The following is a 27,604-nucleotide window of genomic DNA, read 5'->3' as shown; positions in this document are numbered from 1 at the left end:
AAAATGCAAACCTCCAGGCCATGAGATAGTCATCGGGAGAGCCTAACATTAGCATCAGTAGCACTCCATGTTTCAGGGAAACTAGAAAAAAAATTTACTAGAAGAGAATAAAATTAGAGATATGTAAGAGATCCAATACAGCTTAGAGCACACTATCTGATGAACAATCTCCAGGAAAAAAAACAAAATTTGTGGATTAAAAGGAGACTACACCAAAGATTTCATAGGATCTACTTTTAATTGGAACTATTCCATTACATTTCTGGAAGAACTCACTTAAAAGGAAGACAGGAAAATAAATACAGTTGTTTGAACAAATAACATTAATTCACAAATTTCAATTATTCACCTGTTCAGTCCAGAAATGAGCTTCCAATCACATTCCCCTGCCATCATCAAGAATGCTGATTTCCCCCTGCAACATTGTTCAACTCTGTCCCCCACCTCATCTTAATTGCTGCTGGAGCCCTCAATCATGCCTTTTTACATCTTGACTTGATTCTTCCAACCTACCCTAGGTCAGCCTCCCATGTCCTATTTTTGTACACTTGAGGCAATCAAAAAATCTGCTGCTTGTGTCCCTAGCTCCCAGTGCATCCGATTCACCATACAAATTTTTAAATTGACCACCATGGCCCTCGTCCTTACGGACCTATATTAACTCCAGATCAAGCAACATTTACAAATTAAGGCTCACATTCTCGTTTTCAAATCCCATCATGTCACCACGTTAGTTCTAAAATTTTCACCAACTCTACAACACATCCGACTCCCAAGACAGCTGCATGCCTCTAATTCTGGCCTCTTGAGCATCTCCAATTTTAATTACTCAACCACCGCTGGCTGTGTTTTCAACAGTCAAGCTCCAAAGCTCTGAAAATCTGTCTTTATACCTCTCCAATTATCTTTTAAGGTATTCTTGAAAATCTAGTTCTTGCACCAAGCTTTTGGTCATCCTCCCTAATATTGCATTTGTGACTCGTCAAATTTTGTGACGCTCTTGTGAAGCACCTTATAATACCATATTACATTAAAAAGATGCTATTTAAAGTTACCATTATTTGCTTTAAACAGAACAGTAAAAAATACATCTTAAGGATCGTGTTTTTGTCTTCGATATTAAAACTATCGCTGGTGGAGAATGGAACATTAATACCAAAAAGAGTGGAATATGTTCCTTTACCTCTGTCACCAATGTCAAAAGTAGGTACTCCCAGATTAGATGCAACTCTGGCAAAATATTAAGTATTTTCAACATTTCTTAGTCAAAAATCTTAGACCACATTCTATAGCAAATATGCAGATTAGTGCTGAATTGTAAGCCATTTTATTCTGTGAGCCTTACTGTAGGAACAATAAAAACGATTGTCAATCCCAAATGTTTTCTTGTGAGACCCATCAAGTAGACACAGAATTGACTTTCATCCTGTCAGTCTAATCTAAATTTGAACCCAGCTCATGCAAGATAAAAAAGGACAGAAAACTGTTCATATCTGTCTTATATAATATTTACATTTTTTTTTAAAATTGACTACCATGGTTAAACTTTATTACTGAAACCTTGCTTGAATTAATATATTTTCCTCCAAGAACGTATATACAAGTAGAAAGGAAGCATTGTATTTCTCTTCTGCAGATTGGGATGAAACACATTGAAATCGACTTTATGGATTCTGTCCAAATAGTCATCGAGAACAACCTACAAGTAAACAAGTTCAGCATGGGTTAAAAATAAAACAATGCAAAGTTTCAAAACACTAGGGAGAATAGAATTGAAGCTCACCGTTTGCAAAAATGCTGGGTAGGCCTTTGAAGGAACATTTTTACAGAATGATCGGGCCTAGGGAAAAACATAATAGATAACACATTTCATCTGGTAATAACAATTAGATTAATAAATACAAATGAGTAAGAAAAGTATGGAAAGGAAACAGCAGAAAGATGAGTGGAAAGAAGAAAATAAAACTGATAGTCAAAGCTGAGCTGGGGAAATATAGGAGTCAGATGACACACAGCCAGAAAGACTCAGGTGGCAATAACAGAATGCACTAGAACCAGAGATGGAGAGAAAGATGAGCCTACAGACATATCGTTAATTCTGTTGAAACAGAAATACATACGTGTTCAAGATGAACATGCGCCTGACTTGCTACATCGAATATGACATCCCTCACATTTTTTCCACAGTTTCCTCGAATAAAATCTTCTTGGGACACACCATGCTAAAAAGGATAAGATCAGTAAATTGACTTCAGCCAATACAATTCACTGAAAATGAAGTCAAACTAAAGGGGGAATCATTGACTACTAGCACAAAACATCATGTTACAAAGTACAAAAACTGTGCTACTCACAGGTAAGACGTGTATACATTTCCAGATTCTGAATTTATAGCATTGATGTATCAAATCTTTCTTTTAGTTTCACAATGCTAGTGTTTTATGTACATATGTCCTTTAGATAACACTGAAGGGCAAGGATAATCTCCTCTTCCAAATGAGTAACTGCTTCCTCAAAACCCTTTCTCCTACATCTACCAGCAAATGCAAGGAAACCTGAGAATGTTTTGTCTTCTCAACAGTTATCAACTCTTTCCACTCCCACTCCAACCACTTCTTCACCAATCATTGGTAATGCAATTTCTGTATTTTCTTCTCTTATTTCCTGTTCCCTAAATTCTAACCCCCACTCAATTCCTGATCCTAACTGCATACAACAAGGCCTGCATCATTTTCAGGCTTAGGCTGATAAATGGCAAGGTCTATCACTCTCCAATAAGAGAATGCCACATAGATACTATGGTTACAAGAATAGATCAAGGACTCTGTATTCTGAAGTGATGAACTCATTGCTAGACATCTATAGTCTTTCTAGAATTTACAAAGCACAGGTCAGGAGTGTGATAAAATATTACACATTTACCTTGTTGAATAAGCTCCAATAATACTCAATGTTTGACACATCCAGAACAAAGCAACCCACGCAACTGGCACCCCCTCTGCCAACAGTGCACAGTGGCTGCCATATGGACCATCAAGAGGACTTCAGTAATTCAGCAAGGCTTCTTTAACTATTCGTTCTAATTTGGCCACCTCAACCACCTAGAAGGACAAGGGCAGCTGGAACATAGGAACACTACCACCTGAAAACTCCCCTCCAAATCATGGATCATTCCTGACTTGGAAGTATAACACAATTTATTCACTGTGGACAAGTCATAGTCCTGAAAACCCCTACTTAACAGCTATACAGACGTATCTACTCCATGTAGACTACAATTTCAAGTGGACAACTCACCTACTCAAGGATGATAAATGCCTTTGTCAGCGATGCTAACATGCCATGAATAGCTGCAAAGGTAAATAGTTGCTGTTGGTCCCCATGGTAGGTAATGTAGGAGCCATCACACTTGCATTTAAAAGTAGCTGTTATCCTTTTAGCAAAATTGGCTAATTTTAATCTATCCCTCATCTAATATCCCATTTCCTTTACGCCAAGTCTTACATTTTGATGTTGCTGTTTAACTATATGCCCATTTTTCCTGAAACTTCCTATTCAAACTTATGTAGTCTGGTTTCTGGCTTGTCTCACCAATGAGGTCACTTTGGCTCAACTCATGAAAAGATCCTGCAAAACATTGGCAGTGATTCAGTCTCACCTCTTAATTCTCCCTGGCATTTGGTCATATATTTTAGGCCACTCGAAAGTAGATTAATTTCAAGAAAATTATATGGTAGAGAGAAACGGTAAACTTCTGCATGGACAAAACAGACTTAAATATTTAATATTACTGCCATCTAGTGTTATAATCAAACAAGAAATTACTTGTTGCCAGTTGGGTGGGTTGCTTTGTTCTGGATGTGTCAAACATTGAGTATTATTGGAGCTTATTCAACAAGGTAAATGTGTAATATTTTATCACACTCCTGACCTGTGCTTTGTAAATTCTAGAAAGACTATAGGTGTCTAGAAATGAGTTCATCACTTCAGAATACAGAGTCCTTGATCTATTCTTGTAACCATAGTGTCTATGTGGCATTCTCTTATTGGAGAGTGATAGACCTTGCCATTTATCAGCCTAAGCCTGAAAATGATGCAGGCCTTGTGGTATGCAGTTAGGATCAGGAATTGAGTGGGGGTTGGAATTTAGTGTTTGGGTAGAAATTTCAATTCACATCAACTACATTGCACAAAATATTCACAGCGGCTGCAGATCAAAAATGATTCTGCTTGGCAAATTGTGTGTGGGACCCCCATATAGTGAGTGATATAAATAAGATCAAAATGATCCTATGATTTGCATGAAGTAGTATTGGAACTACACCAGTGTCAGTCACATTCTTGATTAAAGATCTGAAATGGAAATCACAACAGCAAAGGAGGGAGAAAACAGTGGCCATGTTCTATGAAATTCCATAAAACGTGAATGAACTGATGAGACTGACAGAAAAGCAGGTAATTAGTGTCCTTAGGCAATGACAAAATACGAGGTAGCCGTCCACACAAAACAACAAAGCACACTGGTTTCCCAGACAGTATCAACAATATTTCATCCCAAGGACAATTCTACAGTTGAACAAGCTGCAAGGTAAATAGTCATTGAGCCCCATCACTTGAAATCTTCAACACTCATTTCTAGATTTTTTCTATTTATAAGTATTTTCAATATCATGATAACCATAACAGGTCAAGCCTCATTTAGCCAGGACCAACCATATACACATTGGTGGAATGAAGATATTAGTCTGTGTGCCAACATAACCAAAGCAGTCAAAAAAATGATTACCAATCCAAACAATTCAGGTTTGTACTATCTACAAGTTACTGAGCTATTAAGACATTATAGAGTCATACAACACAGAAACAGACCCTTCAGTCCAACCAGGCTATGCCAAACATAATCCCAAACTAAACTAGTCCCACCTGCCTTCTCCTGAACCATATCCCTCCAAACCTTTCATATTCATGTATCCATCCAAATGTATTTTAAACGTCGTAATTGTACCCACATCCATCACTTCCCCAGGAAGTTTATTCCACACACGAACCACCCTCTGTGTGAAAAATTTGCCTCGTGTCGTTTTTAAATCTCTCCCCTCTTGCCTTAAAAATGTGTCCCCTAGTCTTGAAATTCCCCATCTTAGGGAAAAGACAACTACCATTAACCCTATCTATACCTCACATTATTTTATATACTTCTATCAAGTCGCCTCGCAACCTCCTACACTTCAGCGAGAAAAGTCCCAGCCTATCCAACCTTTCCTTATAACTCAAACCTTCCATACAGGGCAACATCCTGGTAAACCTCTTCTGAACCCTCTTCAGCTTGATAATATATTTCCTATAACTGGGTGACCAGAACTGGTCACAGTATTCCAGAAGAGGCCTCACCAATGTCCTGTACAACCCCACCATGACTTCACAACTCCTATAGCGTTGGGGCATTTAATAGCGGTTTGGTTTCATCCACAATAAAACCATTATTTTAAAATAAGTCAGGTTACCTAAGCCACAAGCTTGACCAACTGTATTGAACCGTCAAGATTGGAGTTTCCAGAGTCCACTCTCACTGCTTCATCTTTCTGAGCAGGAAAAACATAATCATCACCAGAAATGATTTCTTGTATTAATTTGTTAGCAGTGTCTTCTTTACTAAATTAGACTCAAATGTCAGCCACGGCTCAGACAATAGCGTTCTTGGCACGGTTGTGGCTTCAACTTTCACTCGAGGATATGAGTGCAAAATCAAGGCTGACAATTCAGTGCAGTACTAAGGACAGTGTCTGCACATCAGCGACGTTTTTTTCTTTTTTAAAAATGAGCCATTAAACTGAGGCCCTGTCTGCATTCTCAAATGAATACATAAGCACCCTTGACACTACTCTGAAGATCAACAGAGGAGTTATGTCTAGTACCCTGGTCAATATTTAACCCACAATCAATGCTACAAAAATAATTATCCAGTCATTGTCATATTGCGGTTTGTGGGAACTAATGCACAAGTTGACTGTTGCATTTCCTGTATTACGACAGCGACTACATGGGACACAGACATCATGAAAGGACTATATGAATGTAATGTATTGCTTTTGCGTGGATGGAGTCTTTTCCCGAACAAAATCTCACACATCCAGCAGATACATCTGTGCCAAGCATCACTTACGTTCAGTCTCCCAGCACACTGATTTCTACATAATCCAACCTAGTTTTGTTCCTAAAACTGTGATTTACTAGTTGCTACTTACTCTACTCTATGGGTGTTCAACATCATGCCCTAACCTTTTAAAATCTCTTGCAAAGTCATGCAAATTTTATAAGATTCTTCTGTGAAGATGAACCTAACACAATTAATTATGCACACGCTTCACATTTCTAAATAGCAACAGCCATAGAAAATCTTTTAAATGTAATTACTTGTATTCCATCACCCAATTTTAGTGCAGCATTCAACGTAAATTTTACAGAATCCTCTGCTTTCATTTGAGAATAAAAGTGATGTCAACACATAGAATTTATTATCAGTGAGCACAGTTTAAACTCTGACTATGCACTTTGTTATCCTCAGACATTTGGTTTGAAAATCTAAAGGCCGTCCCCTAGCAATATCTATGCAGCTAATCCCAAACTACATTTCAGGCAATGCCACGTTGGTTAAGAACTGAATGAGACGACAGAAAGCCCTGTATTTCTCAAAACATGAGTCCGTGAGTAAAATTATAAGTCAATATTTGATCTTTTTTAACCTCAAACATTAAAAAAAAACCTTAAAAATTTCTCATTATTAAAATAATGTTTTACTGCTATCAGAAAAAGAATTAATTGCAGATCAGAATAGTTTGAGCAAAATGCCCATGGCATCTTCACTTCCAAATCACATTAACATTCAGTGACAAGATGTTAATGGTAACAGGTTTTGCCAATTTACAATACGTCAGTTAAGGGACAAATCAAAAATAATAAGGACCTTTCATTGATTCTTTTAGTCATGCCTTTCTTTTTCTCAAAAATCCAAGCATCTTAAAATATTATTCAAAGGGCCATTATCGACATCAAATATGTTTATTTCAAATATGGAAGTCAAACAGAAAATAAAATTTCCAATATTTCGACCTCAGACATCTACTGTATCAACGTAAATGTTATGAAAGTAGCTTCTGCTAAATGGCCTTTCCAATAATAGATTATCAAATAGAATATGATGTTTCACAATTATGTTAAGACTACATGAGTATAATTTTGTTCTGAATTAGCATAGCCAGAAAAGAAATTAGCTTCTGCGCCTGCGGTATATTCAAACCTCAGGTTCAGTGACTGCATACTCTACAATGTTAAAATTATGGAGTAAATGAATGTAATTTTCACATACAAAACATACTGAAAATAGACAAAAAGTAAAAACAAAATCCTCTGACTATAAAGTTCACTCAACTTTTCCTAAGTTCTATTCTTTCACACAAAGGAAAGAGCTTAAGGAAGGGCACTAACTGCACTACCTGCACCACTTCCCAAATAAATACACAGCCTCTAATCATTTTTATGAACATACTTTAGTGGTGAATACTTTTCAAAAAGTGAAATGTATTATTTAAAATTACCAGTAGACAGATGTCCAGTGGAAGATAAACCTTTCGTCGCATACAATGATAAGGAGTTGAACGTAGACACGTCACTATTCCTTGAGCTTTTCCAATATGACTGGCTGCATGATCCGCATGGATATCCTTTACACCTTTTAAAATTACCAACTATGTATTAATAAGAAACAGCAATTTGGAAGATTACCAAGAACAATTAGGCACCAAAGTGCAAGCAGGACATGGAAGAGATAGAGAATTACAGTGCATAACTTTCTCAGACGAAACTCTCATCCATGTTTATGACATCCTCAGATTTGCATTTTCTACTACTTTCCAGGCCAGCTTCCCAATCACTTCCAATATCAATTTATGCAAAACTCTGCTGCCTTATCCTATCCAATACCACATGCTGCTTAGCAATAAACACATTAGTCAAAAATTGACTTATTGACAATTTAATTTAAATTTTTAAACTTAATTCCTTGTGAACTGACACTTTCTATCTCATCATTATTGGCTGTGCTTTCAACTATCTTCACCCTACGCTTGAGAATTACCTCCTTAAAGCTTGTCCTCCTTCAAATGATGCTTAAAACCCACTTCTCTGATCAAGGTTTTAAAGCTCCTCCTTGATATTTTTTATGGATTGTCAGTGATTTCTGTCTGATTACATTTCTATGAAGGGCAGTACATTAAATTAATCCAAGCCTGATGCTGAAATACAAAACAAGGACAATTCTTTGTTAATAAGTTTATTCATAGGATGAAGTCTAACAGCTCTCACCACTTGAAGTTTACTTCACTCTAAATTGATTTTTTAAACGTCCTCTTATCTGGAGATGTTCATTTTTGTCATCTAGTATCATAACAGAAGTAGCATATTGAAAAGTGACATGGATTTTTGACCATTGGACCTAAACAATTTCAATACTGGAAATCTGACCATCTTACTCAAAATCTACAACCAAGTTCAGTTCTACTACATTCCTGATAATGAAGATGGCCTCAATTTCAAACAAAATTGTTACATTCCTCAAAATATACAACATCAAAATTGAAAATTATAGAGATGAAGAATTATTATAGATGGTTACATTTTCTTCAAAATATTTGAAATAAAGCATCAACACCAAACAGTTGGATGAGCTGGGATTTATGTAAGGCAGGAGATGGAAGATTAACTAAACAAGTTAGAGTATCTAAATCTGGAGTGACAAAACCATAGATAAGGGTTACATAGGAGTTGAAAAAGGGACCAAGACATGCAATTTTGAGGAGGGAAAGAACAGTCAGCCTGATTGTGGATAGAAAGGAGGTGAAGGCAGTGGAAAGAATTACATCAAAATTGCATCACAGACTTTGCAGCCTAACCAATCCACATCAACATTCAGGAGCAAATTATTCCAGATGCTAGAATCTGTGCTGAAACAACAAATGCAAACCAGACAGCATCCATGCAGAGAGAACAAGCTAACGTTTCAAGTCTAGTGACGTTCTTCAGTTTCACTTTATCCTTCATCTCAAAGGCTTGTTCTCTTTCTTTCAGACATCAAGGTGTGCAAGCTCTTGCAACTTATGGACTCCAGTATTCGTCCAGCTGTTTTATCCTGGATGGTGTGGAGCTTCCCGAAATGTTGCTGGCACTGCACTCACATGGGCAAGCCAAAGTTATTCTATTTCTGGCTTGTAGATGGTGAACATTATGGGAATTGAGAGGTGAGTTACTTTCTGCAGAATTCCTACCCTCTAACCTGCTCTTGTTGCCACAGTATAATCTGGAATACTTAATCTTGCATTTAGCCTAATCTTAAAATGTTTACATTGTGTCTACTTGTGGTGCAACGTGCAGCTTCATAACCCTTTGTTGAAGGATTTTATCTTCTCAGTCTTAAATCTTGTATATAGTGATATATTTATGTCTACATATTGTAGAGCCTGCAATCGGTGGGAACAGTCCATTTTTGACTGCCATTTCACCCTCTGATAACTTTAAATGCTTCTATGAAATATCTCAATCTCCCGTACTCAAACAAAAATGCAGCCTCAGTTTTGTCCTTGCTTTTCATCACAACATGCATCATTTTATTGAACGTGTGCTGAACACTTCTGATTTACACAAAATGCTTCATAAAATGTGGAGCCCAAAACTATACAGTGTATGCTGACAAAATCTTATTTCCATTTATATAGATGGAGCACTTCAGCTGACTAAATCTCATCAGGACTCTTTTGTGTTGATGGGAAAATATCTGAAAAGTCAATCTAATAAATCTAGACTTCCAACTGGTTCAGTTGAAGAAACAACACTTCAACTACAAATAAAACATGATTTATGAAGATAAATCTTACCTAAAACTTCTAATACGAGATAGATGAATGATGACTGAGCGTTTTCCGCGTAAGATTCCAGCTCCTGGATATTTCTAAATGCTTTCTCATTCAAATTCCTTTCCTGGAATTTATTATATTGGATTAGACTTAAATTGGATAATTCTGTCTGGTCATAATGAAAAATAAACTATAGCATTTTGCAGCAATGTAAAAATATTTTTCTAATGTATAGGGCAGAAGATGCATATTAGCGTTATATGTTTCTACAGTCAGTCTTCATGAGTTTAGGGCATCAGCCACTTGCAGTGACAAGAAAGTTGCTTTGCTGAACTATTTTATGCTTAGTCACTTGGTAGTGCAGACTTGTAATATTTAGAACATAAGAAAATTTATACTGTATTAGAAAAAAACTGATTGCTCGGTAAGTGGATTCTGATTGGTTGCCATGGAGAATGCAGCAGAAAACAGTTGCCCCCAAGGTTTTGTTTGATTGAAAGAGACAATGCCTGAAGATGTTATTTTTACTTGGAGAGGATGGGGTTTTGCATATGAAAATATATAAGTCAGTCACATTAGGAACCTGACTGATAACTTCAAACGGATTGTTCATGCATTTCTTAGTATGCTCAAAACTGTTCAGCAAGTATTGTTCAATCAAGGAATCAGGTCTAATGTCAGACACTATGTTTTGATAGTTTCAAGAGTGAATACAGTTAGACCTGTTTTGCTAACAGCCAACGGGATGTACAATGGATCTACCAATTGTTGGGATGTGCTGTCGACATACCTGGCACTAAAATTTATACACCACGTTGCTCACTTTTGTGGTAGGCAGAATGCTTTTTCGGCTTGATGGCAGCATCCCATTTGTATAGTAGCAACATGAAACAAATATCTTCATATTTCATAGCTCATTTTTTAAATACACCTTTCCCTTCTAAGGGAATTTGAGGTAGACTGGGCACTTTTCAGCCTTGAAACTGCTACCCTTTGGCCCATTTATAAGTGTACTTTATATACAGCGAGAATGTTCTGAATGGTTTAGCCATTATCCCTCAGGATCGCTGTGATGTGCCATTAACAGCCACCATCCTGCATTCAATTTCATGTTTGAAGTGGAGCAAGTTATCAAGGTCCCTTTCTTTGATGTGCTCATTGTGCATTCTGCTAACGGATTCTCTATTACTGTCTACTGCAAGCCTACCTTCACTGGTCAATATATTGGGCCTCCTTTAGCTCCACATACAAAAGTATTTACCTTATCAGCAACCTGGTAAGTAGTGCTCAAGGCATGTTCTCACCATGCAATTTTGATGCCAAAACAGGGCTTGTCTCTTCATCATTAGCTGTGATTATCTGAATGCAGAAAGTTTGTCTGTGTATGGCATATCAAAACCGATGGGGCTTATATTAATAGTCTCTGATTATCTAATGTCACTCCTGGTTAACTTAGCTTCTATGTACTTAAATAACAAAGTATATTTACCCGTTCCTCAATAATTCGCAGAAACCATCTCTTAGTCAGCTTGTGCTTTCTTACTGCCTATTAGATGAAAATAGAATTTCACAAGAATTATAAAAAAAAAGACAACTGTTCGCTTATTTAAATTTTCCTACAGTTCTGCTGCAACTTAGGTACATGCACAAGATGGTCAGTTTTGTAAAAGCAACTTATGCATTGATGCTAAATTTGCCAAATCAATTAGATTTGACCAGGCTAAAATATTGAAGGATTTGACAAAGTAGTTAAAGCTCTTGCTGTAAAAGGGATAATCACATCATGGATACAAAGTTGGGTGAGTGACAAATTAGTGGTGAATGCTTCTTTTTCAGGCTGGAATACTGTGGAATTTCCCAGGGGTCAGTATTAGGACTACGACTTTGCTTAGCATACAGTAATAACCAAGTCTTGGGTGACAATTTTCACAATTTCAAAATTTGTAGATTGCAAAAAACTGTGTATCATAAACTGCAAATAGGATAGTGATGGATTTCAAGAGGTCATAGGGTGGTATGGTCTGGATGGTCATGGGGCAAATGAAATTTAATGTGATGATGTGTGAAGTGATACAATTTGATGGGAAGAATGAGGACAGGCAATATAAAATAAAGCTTTTGATTCTGAAAACAAGAGGAGGAACAGAGGGATCTTGTCATATATGTACAGAAATTATTGAAGGTGGTAAGGCAGGTTAAGAAAGTGGTTCATCGATCATAAGTGATTCTAGAATTTATAAATAGAGTATATATACACAAGGAAGTTTTGGCAAACTATGAAAGATGCTGATTTAGCCTCAAGTGAAATATTGTGTACAATGCTGGACACTACACTTGAGGAAGAATACGAAAGCTTATAGAAGATGCAGAAAAGATTAAAAGGAATGGTTGCAGGAACGAGGGACTTCGAAAAAATTTCTTCGTGGGATCTGGGTATCACTAACTAGGCCAACATTTATGGCAGACTGGTACAAAAGATGAATTCACATGGTATCAGGGGTAAGCTAGCAAGATAGATACAGAACTGGCTTAGTCATAGGAGACAGAGGGTAGTAGTGGAAGGATGCTTTTCGGAATGGAGGGTTATAACTAGTGGTGTTCCAGCACTGATTCCTGTGGAACCTCTGCTGCTCACGATCTACGTAAATGATTTGGAGAAAAACGTAGTTGGCCTAATTAATAAGTTTATAAAGGAAGATTATACAAATTTTTTTCTCTAGAATTTAGAAGGTTACAGGGTGATCTGTTCAAAGTATTCAAGATATTAAAAGCAAAAGTCAGGGTAGAGAAAGTAAAACTATTTCCACTAGTTGGGGATTCTAGAAATAGGAGACAGAGTGTAAAAATTGGGGCCAGACTATTTAGGAGTGATGTTAGGAAGCACTTGTGCACACAAAGGATGGTAAAGGTTTGGAACTCTCATCCTCAAATGGCAGTGTTTGCTAGATCTGTCGTTAATTTTAAATTTGAGATAAATAAACATTGCTTAACCAAAGGTATTAAGGGATAAGGGTCAAAGGCGGGTATGTGGAGTTAGGCCATAGATCATCCAGGATGAGTTCCACGATTTGGATCCAGCAAAAGTGAAGGAACTGAAATTTAGTCCCAAATAATGATGGTGCGTGACTTGGAAAGGGAACTTGCATCTCTGACGTTCCTATGTATCTTGATTATAAAGATCACAGGTTTGGAACATGCTGTCAAAGGAACCTTGATATGTTACTGTTGTGCATCTTGTAGATGGTGCACACTGCTGTGAGTGTATATTGGCAGTGAAGGGAGTGAATGTTGAAAGGGTTAGATGTTGTGCTAATCAAGTGGGATGTTTTGAACTGGACGGTTCCAAGCTTCTTGAATATTGTCAGAGTTGCATCCATTCAGGCAAGCGGACAGTATTCCATCACACTCCTGACTTGTACCTTGTAAATGGCAGGCAGGCAGGCTTTGGAGAAATAGGAGATGAATTTCTTGGCACAGAATTCCCTGCGCCTGACCTGCTCTTGTAGTCACAATATTTGCATGGCTAGTCCAGTTCAGTTTCTGGTCAATGGTTGTAGCCTATGGAGATATCAACAGGACTTGGATAGATTGTAGAAGCTGGTTGTTTGCCTTAGAGTAGATGAAGAAGTGATTTGATTGAAGTTATCAAAATCATGAGAAATTTGGACAGAATAGATAAGGAGAAACTGTTTCCTTTGGTAGAAAATTCAAAAACCGGAGGCAATGATTGAAAGTAATTAGTAAAAGACTAAAAATTCATGGGGAAAACTTTTTTTTTAAAAAAAGGATCTGGAATGCACGCTCAGATATTGTGATAGAGATGGAGTTGATTGTAACTTTCAAAGCGGAATTTGATGATTGTGTTTGGAAAGAACAATTGCAAAGATACAGGGAAAAGGCAGGGATAGGATGAGCTGAATTACTCATGCAGAGTTGCCACAGACAAGGGGCTGAATGCCTCCTTCAGTGCACTCATCATTCTAAATTTCCACTTTAATTGTTTTAAATATATTATGGCTGTATATTTGCTTTCCAGCTGTCATGTTTTGTTACTCTGTCAACTTTGTACACATTTAAATTGACACACTGCAATGACACAATTTACCCACTGGGTGAATGAACTGGGTGTTCACTGCTTATTCACACAAGTGATAATATCACATAAGCAATTTTGTTCAATGTTTGTGATTCTAATTTTCAAAAGCTTTTACCCCTTCAGAGTTTATGATTTATGTGGTTTTTAAGTTTAAAGTAATAAGTTGCTACTTGCTCAAAGTTCTAACATTTACTCGCTAGCTTTCCTACTTGCCACTAGTGTTTCTGTCAACTTGTTACCAACTACCAATGCTTCCACAATGCTTGTTCTGTCCCTCTCATTATTAACATGAAAAATAAAAGAACCTTATGTTAAAATGTTAGCATAAGGGGAAACGAAGCAGAAAATTAACATCATCCCCTTAGTAGCAAGTAGCAATAATAACAATGGCATGACTGGAAAAATGTGAATTTGGAACAGATGTTTCTTGATGTCCAAGGAAAATGGAATTTTTTTCACTTCTCGCTGGCCTGAGAATTTAGAAAATGGGGACAGTTTTGGCAGAAAGGGTTGATTATTTCGCACTGAGACGAGAAGAAATTCCTTCTCATTAAGCCTCGAAATTCTCAACCCCTGAATATTTTGGATTTGTCAGCATACTCAGCTGAGATAAATCCATCTTTAATTTCAGGGAGTCAAAGCATATGGAAAGCAAGAGGAAAAAGTTCATTTGAAGCCCAAGGTCAGTCATAATCTTACTCAGTGACAAAGCAGGTTTGACAGAATGCCCCCATCTTTTACTTTCTGATGTTAAGTCCTGGGTAACCCACAAAAAAAAACAAAACAACTTTTTAGACTGACAAGAAGTGTTAATGGATAAAGTTCAGTTCAATTTTTTTGCAAAGCAACAAGTGGGGGTTGAAGTAAAGCAGCTCAAATTTCAGATGAATGAGAGAGAGAAGAGAGAGAGAGAGAGAAAAAGAGAGAGAGACGGTGCTGAGTTTAATCTGAGGCTCACCACACTTTAGGTAAGGGGTGAGGCTGAGAAAGAAGAACTTTTGTGGTGATCTCAGTCACTCTACATCACAAACCAGCCATCCATCAACTGAGTTAACTGATACACTGCATGTACCTGTTACAATAAAAATAAAAAGCTGAAAATACTAAGCAGTATTGCTCCATCTGGTGTAGGTACAACAACAGTACTTGCAGTTTTTTGAGCCAGTGACAACATTCCATCAGAGGATGGTATGTAACTAGAAGGGAAACATGCATGTAGCAGTATTCCCATACATCTGCTGCCATTGTCCTTCTTGGCTATAAAAGTTGAAAGTTTGGAAGGTGATGCTGGAACAACCTTGGTGAGTTGCTGCAGTGCATCTTGGAAGTGCTGTCACTGCACTTCAATGGTGGAGGGAGGGAATATTACAGGTAGTAGGTGGGATGCCAATGTTGCTGCAGCCTCACTCATCAGGTAAAGAGTGGATATTCTATCACACCCCTGATTTTTCCCCCAATTGGGACAGGCTTTGATCACTGACTGGCATCTGAAGCAAGTGCATGTTACCTACGACTTATCAGCTCAAAAACCTGATATTGGCTGCACACGTACATGAATAGCTTCAGTATCTAAGAAATCAGGAATGGTACTAAATGGTACTAAACATTGAGCAATCAGGGAATATTGCCACTTTTGACCTAACAGTTGTTAATGAAGCTGCTGAAAATAAGATGATTGATTTCCAACAACCACAAACATCTTGTTTGGTGCTTCAAATTTCCCCCGATCCTCATCAAATTCAGCGCTGCTAACTCTGCCCCACCTAGACAAATAATGCCTTGATGTCAAGGGTGGTCATTTTTACCTCATCTCTGTAGTTCAGATCTTTTGTCCATGTTTCGACCAAGGTTGCAATGAGGTCAAAGCTGCATTCCTTTGGCAGATCCAAATAAAATAAAAATCAGTGAGCAATTTACTAATTAGTAAGTGTCACCTGATAGCATTTTCTATCACTTTGCTCATAATTTAACAGCAGACTGAGAAGCACAGGGCACTCCTGGGTAGTTTTGCACATTGCCAGGTAAATTCCAGTGTGGTAGCTGAACTGGAACAGCTTGGTTAAGGATACAACTAGTTCTGGAACACAAGTTTTCAATACCATAGTCAGAATATTGTCAGAGCCCAGAGGCTTTGCAATATCCGGTGCCTTCAACCATTTTTTGACATAGTATGGAATGAATCAAATTGGTATGGAATGAATCAAATTGGTTGAAGAGTGGCAAATGTAATGCTGGGGCCTCATGTGGAAGTTGAGATGGATCATCTGCTTGGCACTTCTGGTTGAATACAGTTGCCAATGCTTCAGAGATAGTAAGAACTGCAGATACTGGAGTCAGAGATAACAGTGTGGAGTTGGAGGAACACAGCAGGCCAGGTAGCATCAGAGCAGGAAAGTTGACATTCCGGTCGGGATCGTTCTTCAGAAATGCTTCAGCCTTGTTCTTTGCAATGATGAGATGGGCTTACCATCATTTATGATACTACTTCCTCCAGTTAGTGGTTTAATTATCCATCACCATTCACAAATGGATGCGGCAGGACTGTAGAGTTTAGATTTAATGCATTGGTAGCGAGCTGCTTAGCTGTCCATTGCATGCTCCCTTTTGTTGTTTGCCATGCAAATAATCCTATTTTGTAGCTTTACCAGGCTGACATTTCATTTTTAGTTGTGCCTATTGCTGCTCCTGGTATCCCCTCTGCACTTTTCACTGAACAATGTTTGATTCCACCAGATGATAACAATGGCAGAGTGAGAGATGAACAGAACCATGAGGTTACAGATTGTGCTGAATACAGTTCTGCTTCTGCTGATGGTTGACAGTGCCTCGTGCATGTCCGGTTTTCAGTTGTTAGATTTGTTTGATATCTATCCCATGTAGCATCGTGTAGTATCACGTTATGATGAAGGGTATCCTCAATGTGAAGAGATTCTTCACCTTCACAAAGGTAGTTGTCACCCGTACCAATTGCATGATGGTCAGATGTATCTGCAACACACAGATTAGTGAGGATGAAGTCACGTACATCTGTTCCACTTATGGTTCTCTCAACATCAGCCTACCAGCTACCTCCTTCCAGACTCAGCCAGCTCCACTGTAATCATGCTATCAAGTCAATCTTGGTTATGGAAATTAAAGTCTCACTCAGAGTAGCTTTTGTGCCTTTGACATCAATGGACAGGCAGGGGGCAATGTTCAGGACACTAGGGGAATTCCTTCTTGACTGTACACCACTGTGCTGCCATATCTCGTGTCAGTGGAACAGGGCATACCTAGAGATGCTTATGGTGGTGTATGTGACAGCACCAGGTATGATTTGGTGAGAATAACAATGTCAAACTGTTGCTTGACTAGACTGTAGATAGTTCTTCAAATTAAGGCACAAAGCCCACAGATTTAAGCAAGGAGGACTTTGTCGGGTCAAAAAGCTGGGTTTGCCATTGTCATTTCAGGTGTTGTATCTAATTTCACTACTTTAATCTTTGTAGCAGTTTATTTGAGTAGCATGCCAGACCACTTCAGAGGGCATTGAAGAACCTACCAAACTTCTCTGCATATGCAATTACAGGTAGGTCAAATGAAGTTAGAATAGCAGATTTCCTTCTCTAGACAACATCAAAGAACTAGATGAGTCTTTAATGACAATCTGAAGAAGTATTTAGATGAGCATTTCGAATGCCACAAAGCTCTGGACCAAGTACTGAAAGATGGGATTAGAATAGTTAGATGCTTCATGACTAGCATTGACATGATAGGCTGAAAGTTCTCTTTCCATGCTGCAAAATTTTATGACTCTATGATAATCAATATTGGTTTCATGGTTTCCCTCATCATGACAGATTTTCATAAATTGAATGTAAATTTCGTCAGTTGTTTTGGTGGGATTTGAACCTGTGCCCCAAGAACATTAGTCTTGGCCTTGGATTATGTGATTTCAGATATACTTGGCAGTATCCTTCAAGTACTCATTCGACTTTCCTAGACCCCTCTGAAATGATTCTTAGTTCCTCGAGCTTCTTTCTTTGCTCAGCCTGTTAAGTTTTAACTGCAGAACTAGCTTTCATGGTAAGGGCATTTCTCTCCCCGCCAAACGCCCCTCCCCCTCGCGATAGCACAAGCCAGGTGAATCTATCATGTATTTGGTCTTTTCAATCCAGGTGCAAGCTCCCATGCACATTTCTACATGGTGAGTCAGACAGACTTTGTCTCTGTTCCCTCTCATGTGGGTCTGACAAACGATCTGATATTTTCATGGATACCTTAGGAACTCTGACACTCAGTTGCCCATCTCCATGAAAACATGAATCAGATCAGTCATCTATTCACATAAAACACTGATTAGACCCCAGTTCTATTTTTTCTTGTAACTGCATGTACAAGAGCATAATTTAGCATAACCATTTACAATCTGACATTCTCAATCGTTTCCAGAAACTGTGGAGTCTATAACTCACACCATTATAAGCACAGATTCTGCTGTCATTATCTCCAAACATATACCATCTTCCCAGCAAAACAATTTGGGCCTTCCATTTGTCTTCATCAGATGTCAGAACACTCACACTACTCTCTTTGTTTAACCTAAATTAAATACACATGGTGAAAACATAACATTAAAAATGAAGTTTTATAAGATTAAGTCAAATTTGAGAATAACCACTCAGCAAATTCAGTGAGCACTCAGTGAATAGCCATTTCATATGAACCAAGAAAGACAGAATACAATAGCTTTCAGTGTCCAAATTAAGGAAATTGAGGTGTAAAATTCAACTTGAGTTTCCACTCCTGATTACTATCAAGGGAATTCTGCTGGAAACTCACGTGTCAATATCCAAGGACAGTAGAGAGCAAAGACTCAGTAGTGATTGTTTCTATTATACAAAGTACCGCCAATATTTAGCTCATTAAGGTTAATTTACTAATAATGGTCAATTGAATAAAGGTGCCAGAGAGTAAGTTTTACCCATAGAATCATATTGCTGAGAATACTTCAGTATTCTTCTTTCAGTACGGCTTCTTTCCAGAGCAACTTGCTCCAAACTCTCTGCCACAGATTCCACTGAAATTTAGCAAGAACATTATTACATGAAACTTTAACTTCAAGACTTCCACATTACAATTCAAATGCATGAAGGACAAACAATTTTTAAAGCTGATCTACCTTCCACAATTCGATGGCAATGGGTTGGTGAGGAGGATTATCACTGTAAATGTTTTCAATCACTTGCCTCCAAAACTGCATCCTCATCAGACCTATTGTCTTCTGAGATACTAAATCTTGAACCTTATGAAAAATAAAACCAAGGCAAAAAGTGAGAAAACAGAATTAAGATTACGTTGTACAGAGTGGAGTGTATTAGCTAAAATAAACATAATCTTGACTCATATTGTAATTAATTATAATTTCCTATACTTTTGCACACAAAGTCAAGATCAAGTGCAATCCACATTAAAAAGTAAGATGACGGGGAATAATTAAGCTGAAGCAGAGGAATGGGAAAGCAAAGTCAAAACAAAATAGCTCAGCTTGGAACAAAGTGTTAACTTCTCTGAATAAATGGAAATAGCTGTAGAGACCTTCAAGCATGACTTGACAATCATGATCGCGTTTTAAAAATGGACATATGTAATCTGAATTGACAAGGTGATTTCTTTTCTGAAATGGCACCAATCAATCACAATAGCATTCTTACATTGTTTTCTTGACCAATAGGTGGAGGAACCAACTAGACAGCTGGTTATCTTAGACTGGGTACTGCGTAATGAGAAGAGAATCATTGCCAATCTAGCTGTGCAAGACCCCTTGGGGATGAGCGAGCATAACATGACACAATTTTTTATCAAGATGGAGAGTGAGGTTGTTGATTCGGACACTAGAGTGCTGAATCTTAATAAAGGAAACTATGAAGATATGGCCTTGATAGATTGGGGAGAGTTACTTAAAAGGATGACAGTGGACGGGCAATGGCAAACATTCAAGGAACACATGGGGGAACTACAATAACTGTTTATTTCTGTCCGGCATAAATGCAAAATGGGTAAGAGTGCAAATCCATGGCTTACAAAGTAGAGATAGTATCTGATCCAAGGAAGAAACATACAGATTGGCCAAGAAAAATAATATGTCTGAGGATGGGGAGCAGTTTAGAATTCGGCAAAGAAGGACCAAGGGACTGATTAAGAAGGGGAAAATACAGTACGAATGCAAGCTTACAGGAAACATAAAGAATGACACTAAGAGTTTCTGTATGTACGTGAAGAGAAAGAGTGAAGACAAATATAGGTCCCCTACAGACAGAAATGGGGGAATGTATAATAGGGGACAAAGAAATGGCTGAACAACTGAATACATACTTTCAGGTTCTGTCTTCACAAAACAGGACATAAATCAGATACCAGAAATGTCGGAGAATACAAAATTACTGAAAGGGAAGAAGAGGGAGATCAATATTAGTAGAGAAATGGTGCTGGGAAAATTGACAGGATTGAAGGCGGATAAATCCCCCAGGGCCTGATAACCTACATCCTCGAATACTTAAAGTGGCTCCAGAAATAGTGGATGCATTGGTGATCATCTTCCAGGATTTTATAGACTCTGGAACAGTCCCTGCAGATTGGAGGGGAGCTAATGTCAACTCCAAAATTCAAAAAGGGAGTGAGAGAGAAAACAGGGATTACAGACCAGTAAGCTTAACATCGGTAGTAGGGAAAATTCTCGAATCCATTATCAAGGATTTTAAAGCAGAGCATTTAGAAAGCAGTGACAGGATCAGACAGAGTCAGCATGAATTTATGAAGGGGAAATCATGCTTGACAGGTCTGTTTGAATTCTACGAGTAGCAGTGACAAGAGAGAGCCAATGGATGTGGTATATTTGGACTTTCAGAAAGTGTTTGACAAAGTACCGCATAAGAGATTGTTGTGTAAGATTAAAGCATGTGGGACTGGGGGAAATATACTGAGATGGATAGGAAACTGGTTGGCAGAGAGAAAACAAAGAGTAGGAATTAATGGGTCCTTTTCAAATTGGCAGGCAGTAACTAGCAGGATGCCACAGAGCTATTCACAATATTCACGATGATTTGGATGAGGGAACAAAATGTAACATCTCAAAGTTTGCAGATGGTACCAAGTTGAGTGGGAGGGTGAACTGTAATGAGAATGCAGAGATCCTTCAGCATGATCTAGACAGGTTGGGTGAGTGGGTAAATGAATGGCAGATGCAGTATAATTCGGATAAATGTGAGGTTATTCACTTTTGAAGCAAAAACAAGAAGGCAGATTACCAAGGAAGGGTCACCGGATCCGAAATGTTAACGCTGATTTTTTTCTTCACAGATGCTGCCAGATCTGCTGATCTTTTCCAGCAACTTCTGTTTTTGTTCCTGAAGGCAGATTACTACCTGAATGGTTGTAAATTGGGCGAAGGGAGTGTGCGGTGGGACCTGGGTGTCCTTGTGCACCAGTCACTGAAAGTAAGCATGCAGGTGCAGCAGGCAGTAAAGAAGGCAAATGGTACGTTGCCCTTCATTGCAAGAGGTTTCAAGCACAGGAGCAGGGATGTGTTGTTGTAGTTATACAAGGCCTTGGTGAAGCCACACCTAGAACATTGTGTGCAGTTTTGGTCTCCTTTTCTGAGGAAGGATGCTGTTGCTCTCGAGGGAGTGCAGCAAAGGTTTACCAGGCTGATTCCAGGGATGGTGGGACTGACGTATGAGGGAAGATTGACTAAGTTAGGATTGTTTTCACTGTAGTTCGGATGAATGAGGGTAGACTAGGCAGGCTAGATGCAGGGAGGATGTTCCCGACAGCAGGAGTGTCCAGAATCAGGGGTAATAGTTTGAGGATTCGGGGTAGATCATTTAGGATGGAGATGAGGAGACGTTTCTTCACCCAAAGAGTGGTGAGCCTGTGGAATTAATTACCACAAAAAGTAGTTGATGCCAAAACATTGAATGTATTCAAGAGGTGGCTAGATATAGTACTTGCGGCGAATGGGATCAAACGTTATTGGGAGAAAAGAGAATTAGACAATTGAGTTGGACAATCAGCCATATTCGTGATGAATGGCACAGCAGCCTTGAAGGGCCTAATGGCCTCCTGCTGTTCCTATCTCCGATGTTTCTACGTTTCTACTTGGATTTCCAGAAGGCATTTGATCAGGTTCCATGTGAAAGGTTATAGCATAAAATAAAAGCTCATGGTGTAGTGAGTAACATATTAGCATGGATACAAAATTAGCTGGCCAGCAGAAGATGGGGGAACGCATAGATATATATTTTTCTGATGAGCTGAATGTGCTGCATGGAGTCCTACAGAAGTTTGTGCTGGGGCCACAACTTGTTACAATTTACATTTTAGGCTTAGATGAGGGAGGAAAAGATATGATAGTCAAATTTGCAGTAAACTCAAAGAAAGGAAGGTAGGCAAGTATGTTGGGAAGAAAACACAGGAATTGCAGAAGAATATAGATAGATTGAGGAAGTAGGCAAAAATCTGACGATTTGCTGGTAAAATATTTTGACTTCCTTAAAACATCTGCTACAGTCTCCTCTATATTTTGTTAAGTAAGAAAAATGCCTTTCATGACCACATATTTTCCAAAGCACAATACAATCAATGAAATACATTTGAAGCATAGTCACTGTTGTAATGGTTTTAATCTTACTTATGCACAGTAATCACTTCCAAAATAAAAAAAACTGTTGCATACTTAGATATATTGCACTTCATATCATCTGGAGATGCTGGCTGCTATTCAATTAAGCTTACATGACAACAGAATTTTCTAATTCATGTTATGACATTACTAAAATGTCAGAATCATTTATTTTAAAAACAAACACTTGTAACAGATCTATGAAAATACTTACCTGAGCCAACTCCACATTGAATGCTCTTAATGCGAACACTGAGTTACGGAATTCAGCAGGAAGCAGCAGAGAAGACAGGAAACCTTCATAATCTCGATTTCTATGTGGAAGAAGACCACTGACACATCAGGATAGGCTTTACTCATTTTATTCAGAATATAAATACTGACAGCACCAAAGAAACACAGCAGGACACCTGAAGACATGAATAAAATTAAAAGCAAATTACTGCAACTTCTGGAAATTTGAAATAATAACGGAATGTGCTGGAGAAACTTAGCAGGTCTGGCAACATCTGTGTAGAGAGAAAGAAAGTTCAATGTGAGTCTTCTTCAGAACTGACTTGACCTGAAGTCTGACTCTGTTCTATTGATGTGGTGGCAAGATTTGCTGGCAAGAAATAATGTATCAAAAGTTCCAAACAATCTTCACCTGTCAGGCTATTTCTGCATGCTTCAATATGATGTAAATTAAATTTAAGAAGTCATTAGCTATAAAATTCTAAAGAAGTCACTGGAGTTGAAACACTGTACGGGATTTAAAGAGAAGAACACGTTATGTCTTCGGATGAGAGAGTGCCATCAGGATCATACCTGCTATCCCATTTCAAAGTGAGTCTGAAATCTCCAAACTCAACCTTTCTCTTTACCGAGTCCAGGGTGTGGAAAGAGAAATGACGATTTGACAAAACTTTTCAAAATTTCTTATTAATTTCTTCAAAAGTAAATGAGATCAGAACTAAAATTAACCAGTAAATTCATAAAGACAATTAATCATTTTTTAGCAATTATTCATCAAATACAGACTATAATTAATTCTACAGTCCAACATCCAATAGTAAAATCAAACCATGCATCCTAACCTCTGTTGGCCACCTGTTCACTTCGAAATCTATTTCAATATAATTAAAATCTCGCAGTCTCTCACACTTCTCTTGTGTATGCGTCCTCAAGCAACACAGTGAAGCAAGCCTCGGACACAATGATCAATTGCACATCAAGTCTAGATTTTAATATTTAAGCAAAATTATGAATTTAATATTTAAACTAAATTTAAATTATTAATATAAATGGCAGCAGCAGTAAAGAATAAAATAACCGATTACATTTTAGCACACATCGTCTCACTCTCAGCTCTATTGTTTGCAACCTCTTGTAATTATTACTGAATAATTTTCTGTTATTTCTTCTTCCAGTCTGATCTTAACTGCCTTTAAGGACACCTTAAAGCTACACCACCTTGCACTGGGCATCTTTACATTTTGGACAATTTTTTACAAGCTGTACCTGATTACAGATATAGAACCCTGAAAAGGTTTCCTTAGTGACACTGGTGACATAAAATTTATTCACAACACTGTGCACAGTACATATACAAGCACATTCTTATTTGATTGAAAAAAAAAGGTAGACATTGAATGACTAGTGAACATTAGATGTAATCAATATACTTAGTATGTTAAACTTAGTGATCCTGTGGGAAAAAGACCAGAAGTGATGAAACTTTTCAACATCAAGAAGCCTTTTTTTTTGGCTAATCACCATATAATTACGCTGTCTGGAATCACTGGAAGCGGGTTACCTCATTTACTCTATAAAAACCCTGCACGATTTTGAATATCTCCAACAAATGTCTCTAACTTTCGCTGTTCTAAACAGGTCAACCTCAGCCTTTCCAGTTTTTCCACACAAGTGAAGCCCAGCTTTCTGCTGCAATTTCTGATAAACCCATTCCAACAACTTGGCATCTTTCCTAAAATGCAGTGCTCAGACTGAATACAATATCCCATTTGGTATGTAACGAATTACTTTTAAAGGCCAAGGACCCAGTATTTATTTTTAAAGTCTCCTGAATCTGCATGCTATTTTCAAACATTTATGCACATATACATTCAAGTCTCTCTGTTATGGTACTTTCTTTAAAACTGTACCATTTAGCTTATATTGCATCTTTCAACCTTACTACTAAAAATATAGTACAGGTACTTCTCAATTCCTTGCAATAAATGTTATCTACCATATGCCTGCCCATTCCATCAACTCATCTATGCCCTTCTAAAATCTATTACAGCAAACTTTTATTAATCGACACCAAAGGCAACAGGATTGTACCGGTTAATCAAACACTTTGATTGATCAAAAAGTCCACATAATCAATGTTAAAAACTCACACTAAGTAATAGAAACATAATGCAGTGGGTATACATATCACTGTTACACTCTATTTACAGCAAAAATCACGTAGACAATACCTTTACCTGACATATAACTTACCAGCAGAGAGCCTTCTCACTCACACTTCAACTGACTACTTGGACATCACGGAGATCATGTTAATACAGTAAACTTTGGATGTTTCAGGTGTATAATTTTTGCCAGTTTATCAAGACTGCTGTTTCATAAAGTGCCAGATAAAACAAAGTTTGTTACACTATCTACTTCATCGTTTAACGAAATTTCTGAGTCAGTTGTCTGCAAGCTTTGAAGTTATATCCAAATTTACCAATTAATATATCATGAGGATTCCTTAAACTGATCATTTAAAAGGATGCACACAAAAGAATGACAACTATATTTGGCTCTGAAAAAATTATAGCCTTGCAAACACTTGCATGCTCCTGTCTGGCAAAACAGGCTAAACTTTAGGATTCAATACTTGAAAGGTAAAATTCTATTTACACACAATCCTAAAAACACAACAATTTGCTGTTTCAATATCAATCATATATTATCCAAAGATGCGAGTTGTTTTCCCCTAAACCTTCTTCATTCAGCCTTGTTCTCAGTTGTATAAGCATGTGATATCTATCATATACACTTCTTTTGGTTTTGTATTATTCTTGCTCTGTTTCATCACTGGAAAGTACAGCTTTTTTTTGCTTCAACTTCCTATCTTTTGGGCTTATATTGTGTGGACTTTAGTAAAATGAAAGGTGATTTCATTGAAACATGCAAAATTCTGAAGGGTAAAAGTTAAATACTTATGAAACAAACACTGCATGCTGGAGAAATTCTGCAGGTCTAGCAGCATGTTTGGATAGGTAAAAAACAGAGTTAACACCTTGAGTGTGGTATGACCCTTCTTTAAAAGATCCTGAAGGGATTTGTAAAGATTGAAACTGAGAATTTGTTTCCACAGGCTTGGAAATCTCGAATATGGGGTGACTGTCTCAGGATAAGGCATTAATCATTTAGAATGGAGATGAGAACAAATATGTTCATTGACAGAGTAAATCTTTGGAATTTTCTATCAAGAGGCTGTGCATGCTCCATCGTTGAGGATGTCAACATTGAAACAGATTGTTTCTCACTTTCAAGAAAAAGAGATCAGGAGAGCTGTCAAGAAAGCAGAATTGAGGTGGAAAATCAACAGGCACTATTGAATGGTAGAGCAGAATCGGGGACTGCACAGTCACTTTTTGCTTCTTTCTTATTTTAAAAGATATGCATTGAGTAACAGCACCTACAACAGCAAACATGCTATCATTGGGCAAAGTGTTCAGGGGCTATTTCCACAAGCAGAGACTGAAGGTTTAATCAGTGGGTTAAACAATCTCGTGTGCTGAATTTTGTTGTGGATCTAGATAACAAAGAGGCCTATTTTAATTGCACACTGGTTGAATTTAAACAGACAATCAGTAGGCAGAAGAGGCAATGGTCAAGCGGTATTATCACTAGATTATTAATCCAGATGCAGATAATGTTCTAGGGACCTGACTTTGAATTCTGCCACCGCAGATGGCAAATTTGAATTTAATAAACATGGGGAATTAAGAGTCATCTGATGGCCATGAAGCTGTTGTTGATTGTCAGAGGAAAAAAAATCTGGTTCACCCTGTTTATCTTACACATGGCTCCAGACCCACAGCAATGTGGTTGACTCTTAACTGCCCAACTAAAAACGAAAAGAACTGCGAATGCTGTAAACCAGGAATAAAACCAGAGGTTGCTGGAAGATCATCAGGTCTGGCAGCAACTGTGAAGAAAAAAAAATCAGAGTTAACGTTTCAGGTCCGGTGACCCTTCCTCGGAACTTCCCAGATGCTGCTAAACCCGCTGACCTTCCAGCAACTTCCGTTTTTGACTCTTAACTGCCCTATGGACAATTAGGGATAGACAATAAGTACTGGCCTGGCCAGTGACAACCACATTCTTGCGAATGAAGTAAAAGAAGGTGGCGGCCTAATGATTTTGACATGTAGACAAAGATTCTGCCAGGTCACGCAGTCCTATTACATTTACACCCTGGTACACAAGTGCAGTGTGGGTGCTGTTGTAATGAGGACGCTCATCAGGGTAGTAGTTGTCGTACAACATGTACGCTCGCGTTCATTCCCATTCCGAAATGCCCTTGAGAAGGTGGCGGTGATCCATCCACCTATTTGAATCACAGCACTGTTGACAGCGGCTGTCCTAACACACTCACCTGACAAGCTCTATACAATGTTGTTGATGGTGGTGGCCGGGAACCGTTACCCTAGTGTTAGCAGCGCGCACACTCTCCGCCAGAGGCACATTGTGACCCTTTATGAATAAAATATTCCTCAACACGCGCATGTATTTAGGACCCGCGACAGCAACCTGCACCATCACCACACGCGCGCATGCACCCACCACTTCCTGCAGCCAGGAGTGCACCGGTAAATTTGGTCCCCTCTACCCGACTCTGCAATCAATCCTTCCGGAGTAACGATGCATTTAAAGCGTTACACAGATTTTAAAATTTATTAT

The 27,604-nt window shown here is 38.1% G+C and overlaps 1 protein-coding gene across 5 annotated transcripts; it reads right to left on the bottom strand.

The window, feature by feature from the left end:
• Positions 1–219: 219 nt before the first annotated feature.
• Positions 220–27,604, bottom strand: ndufaf6 (NADH:ubiquinone oxidoreductase complex assembly factor 6). Of its 5 annotated transcripts, XM_048595926.1 has the most exons (10): positions 27,300–27,525; positions 22,875–22,974; positions 19,163–19,285; positions 15,807–15,875; positions 11,395–11,451; positions 9,927–10,029; positions 7,596–7,729; positions 2,121–2,222; positions 1,784–1,840; positions 220–1,699 (listed from the first exon to the last, which is right to left on the bottom strand). In XM_048595926.1, the coding sequence occupies exons 1-10, from the start codon at positions 27,461–27,463 to the stop codon at positions 1,571–1,573; spliced, it is 1,038 nt and encodes a 345-aa protein (XP_048451883.1). In that variant the 5' UTR covers positions 27,464–27,525; the 3' UTR covers positions 220–1,570. The 5 variants fall into 5 exon arrangements, with proteins under 5 accessions (XP_048451883.1, XP_020379901.1, XP_048451884.1 ...); XM_020524312.2 differs by lacking the exon at positions 15,807–15,875 and having other exon boundaries at positions 27,300–27,604; XM_048595927.1 differs by lacking the exons at positions 15,807–15,875; positions 22,875–22,974; positions 27,300–27,525 and adding an exon at positions 18,965–19,060 and having other exon boundaries at positions 19,163–19,278.

The sequence above is a fragment of the Rhincodon typus genome, chromosome 4, assembly GCF_021869965.1.
Source record: "Rhincodon typus isolate 14 chromosome 4, sRhiTyp1.1, whole genome shotgun sequence".
NCBI lineage: Eukaryota > Metazoa > Chordata > Chondrichthyes > Orectolobiformes > Rhincodontidae > Rhincodon > Rhincodon typus.
Note: the sequence above shows the minus strand (reverse complement) of the source record. Positions and strands in the feature narration are given on the sequence as shown.